Here is a 7,937-nt window from a genome sequence, read left to right on the forward strand (position 1 = left end):
CAGGCAGATATGCTTGGGCTTTAATAAAGGGGACGCGATAAGATCACTCCTCACTGGCAGGACTGCTCCTCGGTGCAGATAGATGCGTGTGGGGGCTGGGCATGGGGGGACAGTGCCGCATCGCTCAGTGTCCCAACAATTAACCCCTCGGTGCCCAGCACCCAGCAAGGCCCTGCAGAGCCGGGGGGGACCACTTGGATGGGGCTTGCAGGAGCCTGCCTTGCCCTGCGACCTCCAGCAGCGGCGAGGAAGCTGCAGACCTGGCCGCTGTCATCCCGGGCCCCTGCCCAAGCCTGGTACCCCTGTGCAGCCATGCACTGGTAGCACGCGGACACCGGGAGCAGCATCCTCTGGAGAGCCCTGGGGCATCTCGGTGAGGGGTGCCAGGCTGAAGGGCTCCCCTGTGTGCTCGCAGCCCTGCACCAAAGCCGGCCACAGTCCCATGCCTCCCTCGGTGCCTTGGCACGTCCCCCTGGCTCCACAACTCCTTGCCTGCGGGGCAGGATCTGTGGGGCTGTGCAGGGCTCCAGAGGAGAGGGAAGGGCCGTGGGAGCAGTGGCTGAACAGCCTCCCACAGCCCCATTCCCCCTCTTCCTGCTGCCCTTCTCCATGTCCGGCTTTGCCCCTGGGGAGCGCCCCCTCCCATTCCCTCCCTGGCCCCTCACTCCTCCACCTGGCCTGCTGCATTCCCTCCTTCTACCAGCCCCGTGGCATGGGAAGAGCGGCAGCAGAGCGGGGTGCAGGAGGGCTGCAAGGCCAAGGGGAGCTGACCCCGCTCCCCGCTCCTTCGGCAGAACCACAACGACAGCAAAGCCATCCTCTACGAGGCGGAGAACTTCCAGGGACGCAAGTTTGAGCTGAGCGACGACTACCCCTCGCTGCAGGCCATGGGCTGGGGCAACAAGGAGGTGGCATCCATCAAAGTGAACTCTGGAGCGTGAGTCCCGCCGGTGGGGGGGGGGGGGGGGGGGAGAGAGCCCCTGGCATCCCGCAGGGATGGGGAAGGGGCACCCCCAAAGGGAGGGGACCCTGCCTGCTGCCCTGCCCTTGCCACCCCCAGCCATGGGGCACCTCCATCCCCCCAACATGGGGCCAAAAGGGGGTGCGGAGGGCTGGGGGCTGGGGAGGACAGTGGTACAGAGAAGAGGGGACGCCTGGGGGGAGGATTTGGCTGGGGGCTCTGAGCCGGGGGGGTCTCCCTGCAGGTGGGTGGCATACCAGTACCCAGGATACAGGGGCTACCAGTACGTGCTGGAGCGGGACAGACAGAACGGCGAGTTCAAGAAGTACAACGAATACAGCAGCCAGGCCCACACCAACCAGATCCAATCCATCCGCCGCGTCCAGCACTGAGCAGAGGCAGGGCCGCGCGCCCCCGCAGCCTCCGGGGCCTGCTGTGCAATAGACCTGAATCCGGTAGCAAATAAAGGCATTTGTCAAAAAAAAAAAAGAAAAAAAGAAAAAGGTGCTCCTTCCTCTTCCTCCCTGCTTGGGGGGCTGCAGGGCCTGGGGTCCCCATGTGGGGCTGGGGGCAGGGTCACTCCTGCCCCATCCCTCTGGCCCCAGGCCCTAGGGAGTGATCCCAGCTCTTGGCATCAGGAAAGGCTTTTTCCTATTCCCCAGCTGGGGTCAGACCCACGGCCTCCTCTTGCCCAGGGGGCCCACGCGAGTGGGCTGTTCCCATCCCCTTTGGAGCAGTCTGGGGTCATCTGCAGGGCTCCCAGGAGCCTTGAGGTGGCCACCTCCACCCAGGCTGGGCTCTCTGCGCCCCGGCTGGGCTCCCCGGTCCATGCGCAGGGAGCAGAGGGGATGCTCTGCCCAGGGAGATGGGAACATACTGGCCTTACTGGGCAGGGGCCCAGGCAGTGAGGGACCCGGGGCCGGAGCCGGGGGGTATCTGTGCCCTGGGTCCTCCTCCCAGGGGATGCGTGTGGAAGGGGCACAGGCTGCTCTGGGTGTCCGTGTGTCTGGCACAATCCGGGGGGCCACCACGGGAGGAGGGGGTGTACCAGGGGTTGCTGGGGGCATTGGCTTATAGAGGGGGTAAGGGGGGGTGCAGGGAGCACGGGCTGGCAGGAGGGGGTGCCCGAGGGGGTGCACAGGAGGGACATTCGGGGGGGGCACAACCCAGGGGATTGTTCTCTGAGCACACACAGGGGCAGGGGTCCTCGGGGCAGTGTCTCGCAGGTTGGGGGTTTGGCTCACTGCTCCCAGCACCTCCAGGGTCCACCCCCTGCCCCCCCTCCCTGGCCTGGCCACACCAGCACATCCGTGCCAGGATCCGGCTCCGGCTCCACCCGGGCACACACTTCTCCGGAGCCCCACCCTGCCTCCCTCCTCGGCCTCCAGCACCCTTTCCCGGCCTCTTCTTCCTCTCCCGTCCCACTCCAGTGCCATCAGGGCACAGCCCCCCCATTCACCACCCCAAGGTGCTCCCTGCGCTCAGGGTGTCGCCTCTAAAGCCACAGGAAGGTGAAACAGCACACCGTGCGGCCCGGACACCTGGGTGCCCGGCTGCCTGCCGTGCTGGAGGCACACATGGCTTTGGGGGCTGTGGGTACCTTGGAGGGGTGCTGGCCCGGTGGGAGTCCCGAAAGGACTGAGCTGGGGGTCCCTCTCGCCTCAGTGTCAGCGTGTGCCTGCCTTGCACCCAGGGCTGTGCAAAGACCGGGGAGGTCCAAGTCCTGGCTCGTGGGGGTGTGTGTGGGTGGGTGGGGGTGTGTGTGTGTCTGTCGCACACACGAGCTCGCACACAAGCGTGCACAGGAGTGGGCACAAGCACTCCCCACGCTCCCTCGTGCAGTCTGTGCAAACGCCTCGGCACCTCGTGCAGCCTCTCCGTGCCAGGCTGCAGGGCATCCCCGCTGCCTGGCAGCGCCCAGGCCGTCCCCACGCCCTCCCTGTCCCCTCCGAGCCCGCTGGCCCCACCCCGCCTCGGCCCCACGGCAGCAGCCCGGCCTCTCCCCCTGCACAAACACATTCCTGCACACAGGCCTGGGCTGCGCCGAGCCCAAGGCCACGTCAGCTCGGCTCTCCGCTCCGTGTGGCTGGCACGCAGGTGAAGTTGCCCTGGGCAGCAGCCCGCGGGACTGGGATGGGGGGAGCCATGAGGGGCACAGCAAAATGCAGGGCCTTCGCTGCCCTGTCCTGGGGGGGGGGGGGGGGGGGGGGGGGGGTGGGGGGCGGGGGGAAGCTACCTGCTTGCAGCTTCTGCTGCTGCCAGCTTGGTCCCCATGTATGGAGGGCCCCATCCCCTGGATCCCCCATGGACCCGGGGCCCCCATCGCGTTGGTCTGTCCTAGCCCCCATGCCCCAGCCTCCCATGCACCCGAGTTCATCTCCTTGGGTCCACACAGTCCCTCACCCTCCAGCTTCCCCGTGGACACAGGCTCCCCATCACCTGGGTGCCCCACATTCCCTGCTCCTCTGCACCCTTCACCCCCCCCCGGACCCTTACATCCCATGCCACCTGCAACCCCCCACCCACTGGCTTTCCCAGGGACCCAGGAGTCCCCATCCCCAATGCCCCCCATCCCCAGCTCCCACAGCCCCAACACTGCTTCTCAGGCCAATCCTGCACCGCCAGCCCCATTCCAGGTGGCATGGAGTCCCACCAAGTTGGATGAGTTGGGCTCAGCCCACCTCCCTGGCACATGCAGGCCCCACCAGCCAGCCTGGTGCCATACAGGTTTGCAGGGGGAGCCAGCCCGGCCACTGGGGCTGCCAGGGGAGAGGGCTCCATGGGTTCAGCCCCCTCTTCACTCTCACCCCACTGTGTCCGGGGCTTGTTTTCCGTTGCCTGAGGTTTGTTCCAGTGACTCAGGCAGCGAAAGCAAGTCTGGGAGGCTGTGGAGAGGCTGCTGGGGAAGGTGGCGCTGTGGGCAGGGGGACTCGGGGGGCCGGGGAGCAGGAGGAACAGCCAGGACCATTCGTGGCTGCAGCAAGGGGGCTGGAGGACTGTGCGAGATGTGATACACTGTGGCACTGGCTGTCAGAGGAGCTCAGGAGACAAGGTGGCAAAAGAAAAGCTTTGCAAGGGCTGTTACATCCAAATGGGCCCTCGGAGAGGGGCAGCGTGGGCAGCAAGCCTGGGGCCGGGCTCAGCACCTATGGCAACTGCTGCTGTCCTACCACTGGGGAGAGATGCTCACCCTGGAAAGAGCAGGGCTCCCGGCAGCACCATTTCTAAGCCCATCGGGCATCTCCACGCAGGGCTCCCCTGCCAGGAGGAACCGCCAGCCCCATTGCTGGCCTGTGGGGCAGAAGGAGCCAGGATGTCCTGGCCAAGGGATGTGCCATGGGACGCCCCAGCCCTGCACCTGGAGTGCATGCACACGGTGTTCGCCCTCTCCAGCTCCCCGCAGGGTGCCCTGTGCGCTGTATGGCAGGGCTGTGGCTTCTTTTTATGCAGGGCACATTTAGGCTGCAGTATAAATAATAGCCATGGTTCTGGCATGAACATATCCTGGTTTTCTTTGGATTCACATCTCGTGATGAATGCTTTAAACAGATTCTCCTAAGACCGGAGCTCATCCTTTTACTAGACATCAATGAAATGAAGCAGTACCAGGTTGCTAGTTGAGGAGCAGCTTGGCTGGTATTTTTAAGGCATTGAATTCATGTTCTGCACAGGGCAAGCTGGACACCAGCACCTTCAGGGCTAGGTGCCTCCTGTCCAGGAAGCTGCTCTGGCCTCCAGCACTCTCCCCTCTCTGGCCCTGCTGTCCCATTGGGAGGCTGGTCACCCACCCAGGCAGGGCAGGAGTGGGCTGGAAATCCCTGCGCCTGCTGCTGTCACACTAGCTTGACCGCCTTGAGCTGCACAGTGTCACAACAGGGTCAGGTCTTACCCGTGGGGACGGAGACAGCGCTTGGACCTAGCAGCTGTAGCTATTTACTTGTCCAGAGGGCAGGGGAGGTTGTCACACTGGGGTTGTGGCCATGGGTAGTGGGGACAGATCTGTGGCCAGCTGTTTCTTTTGGGAGCTGCGTTTGCATCAGACCCTTTCTCCATTAAAAGTCTGTTCCCTAATTGCCCTCCTGTCTTCACCCTGTCTTCAAAACATTTGTGGAGTTTTATGGTTACTGACAGGTCTCTCTCCCAGTGCCAAACTGGACTGCACCTGGCCAACAAGTGTTGGCATTTTCAGGAGCCAGTATTGCACTACACAGGGCTGGAGCTGTTGGGGAGCAGGGCTCAGGGCTGGCCAGAAGAGGCTGTCAGGATCCAGGTTGGAAGGGGCTGATAGATGTGAGGCCATGCGGGTTTGGGTAGGTGTGTGGGGTCACACAGCTTGCACAGGCCCTAATAGAGTTGGGCCAGAGGTAGGGACAGGGCTAAGGACCCCAGGAAGGCCACAGGCCTAAACCTACCGAGGGCAGGGACTGTCCAGCTGGGCACCATGGAGCAAGGGAGGGGACAGATGTGTGGTTTGTCCTAGTGCCCTGAACCCCTGGTTCACTTACCCAACCCAGAGCCCTGGCACTGTGAAGGGACCCCAGCACCAGGGGTCCAAGAGCTGGAGGGACATGATGGGGACCCAACTTACCCAACCCAGAGCTCTGATATTGTGAAGAGACCATGGCACCGGGGGTCCAAGAGCTGTAGGGATATAGCAGGGACCCAGCTACAAAACCCAGAGCTCTGGGCACTGCGAAGGGGCCCTAGGACTGGGGTGAGGACCCTCACAGCTGGTGAGGATGTAGGCAGAGATCTCCATGGCCAGCAACCCAAGTGGGTTGGGGGGACAGAGGCAGCCGGGGCGATGCCGTGTGGTGAGATGTAGAGAGCCCAGGGGTGCTGGCAGTGCAGGGGCTGCTGTGCCCGCTGGCCAGCCATGCGAGTCTGGGAGCGGGGAGTGTGGGGAGGCCAGGCCCAAGCGGTCTCCAGGCACTGTCCGAGCCGTGCTCACAGCTGGGATGGCAGCGCCGTGTTTGCGAAGAGTTAAGGAGGCGGAAGAGGCAGGAAGCGGCCCGAGCCGCTCTCCATAGAAACCCGCGGCCGTGATTAAAGTCTGATGCGGGCCCGATAGCGGGGGGGGGGGGACAGGGGGGGCAGCGCCCGCTTTAATTACAGCGGAGGAAATTGCTGGAGCCGGGGCCCCGAGCCCCTGCGAGTTGCCTGGAAACTCCCCCCCCCGCCTCCCCCGGCCCCTGCCCGTCCCCTGCCCGTCCCGCTGCCATTTATTCGCCATCAGCTGTTCCCTGATAAAGTGGAATAATAATAATAATAATAGGGGCAGGAATATTAAAACATGCAGCCCGCGGGCCGCCCCCACAGCTGCCATGAGACACGGCGCCGGAGCGGTGCCACTGCTGCTCAACATGTACCTGCCAGGTACGGGCGGACCCCCCCGGCCACTGCCCCACCGCACCGCGCAGCACTGCGCACCGCACCGCGCACTGCACAGCACCCCGGGCCCCAGCCCCCACCCACCCTGCCCCACTGCTGCCCTGGGGCCCTTCCTCTGCTCTGTCTTCCTCCAGCACCCACCCAGCCTTCCCCTGTCCTTCCATCCATCCTCCTTTCCTGCCTGCTTTCCATCCTTCCACCTCCCCACACACCCATCCCTTCATCCTTCCTTCCAGCCTCTCTTCCAGCCTTCCACCCGCACAGATCCATCCTTCTGTCCTTCTTTCTGTCCTTCATCTGCCTACCCTTTCTCTGTCCTTCCATCCAGACAGCCAGTCTTCTGTCCTTCCAACTCCACCAACCCCTCCTTTCGTCTTTCCTTCCACCCCTCATCCACCCACCCTTCCCCTGTCTTTCCATCCATCCTTCCACCCCCACTCACCCATCCGTCCATCATTCTTTCCACCCCTATTACCCATTATTCCCTCCATTTATCCACCATTCCTTCCATCAATCCATTCTTCCACCTTTTTATCACTTACCTGCCCTTCCCTACATTCTTCTACCTCCCACCCATCCTTCCTATTCTTCCCTCCATCTGTCATTCCACCTCCATCCACACATCCTTCCTTCTATCCTTCCGTCTGTCCACCCATCATTCCTTCCTTTCATCCATCTCTCCAACTATCCTTTCCTTTTTCCATCTGTCCACTCACAACCAGCACTTCTTCTACATTCATCCTTCCTTCTATCCGCCTGTCCTTCCATCCATCCTTCCAACCTGCCCGCCTCCTCTCCTTCTCCCCCTGCCCTGCAGATCTCTCCCTCTCTCCCTCTTGCTCTCCTACCCCAGCCCGCGGGATTTTCTATTCCTATTTAAAAGCTTCCCCGGCTCTGTCGGAAATCGGATTTCCTTTTTCCTGGACGCGTTTCCTGGCTTCACCGCGGCGGCGGGGCAGGCAAGGGGGAGCGGCCGGGGGCTGCGGGGAGGCTGCCTGCGGGCGGGCGCCGGGGGGTCGCGGTCCCGCCTGGCCCAGGCTCCCCCACCCGCGCCCCTTTTTCCCGCAGATCCAGTCGGGGAAACTTTGTTCAAAGACGGCAAGAGCCAGGCGTGGGGGTCCCTCAGTCCGGGCGTGCAGAAAGGTAAGAGCACTCCTGCCCCCGTCCCGCAGCGGGGGGGCGGACGGCGCCTTCGGGGCCCTCCAGCCCGGCGCCCCCCGGGGGCGGCTCCGCTTCCCCGGCCCCTGCCGGCCCCCAGGCTCGCCCGGAGCAGAGACGCCCGGCGAGACACGGACCTCCCGCCGCCGTCGGGGACGCGCTTCCCTGCCGTGTCCCCGGCCCCGCAGCGGCCCCGCAGCGCTCACGACCCGGCAGGCGCCGCCGCGGAGCTCCGGCCCCGGTGCGCCGTGGCACGGTGCCTCCGAGTCCCCGGCGCTTCGCACTCCCATTTCGCTCGGTGCCTGCTCCTCCGCCCGGCTCGGCACTGGGAGTGGACCGAGCCAAGCCCGGCCGGGAAGCGGCCGAGACCCCGCCGCCGGGCGCGGCGCTCCCGTCGCACCGGAGGGGCAGCGGGGCGCCGAGGGCC

General features: G+C 64.3%; 2 protein-coding genes across 2 annotated transcripts in view; both read left to right on the forward strand.

Annotated features, from left to right (window-relative positions):
* Positions 1 to 1,450, forward strand: part of CRYBA2 (crystallin beta A2) — a 3,564-nt gene extending 2,114 nt beyond the window's left edge. The window contains exons 4-5 of the mRNA XM_026078056.1: positions 795 to 937; positions 1,206 to 1,450. Coding sequence (XP_025933841.1) covers positions 795 to 937; positions 1,206 to 1,353 — 291 coding nt within the window. The 3' untranslated portion in view covers positions 1,354 to 1,450. The remainder of the gene's footprint in view (positions 1 to 794; positions 938 to 1,205) is intronic.
* Positions 1,451 to 6,285: 4,835 nt separating this feature from the next.
* The window catches only part of FEV (FEV, ETS transcription factor), a 4,970-nt gene continuing 3,318 nt past the window's right edge, over positions 6,286 to 7,937 (forward strand). The window contains exons 1-2 of the mRNA XM_026078110.1: positions 6,286 to 6,337; positions 7,421 to 7,495. Coding sequence (XP_025933895.1) covers positions 6,286 to 6,337; positions 7,421 to 7,495 — 127 coding nt within the window. The remainder of the gene's footprint in view (positions 6,338 to 7,420; positions 7,496 to 7,937) is intronic.

The sequence above is a fragment of the Apteryx rowi genome, unplaced genomic scaffold (assembly GCF_003343035.1).
Source record: "Apteryx rowi isolate R43461 unplaced genomic scaffold, aptRow1 scaffold_47, whole genome shotgun sequence".
Lineage (NCBI taxonomy): Eukaryota > Metazoa > Chordata > Aves > Apterygiformes > Apterygidae > Apteryx > Apteryx rowi.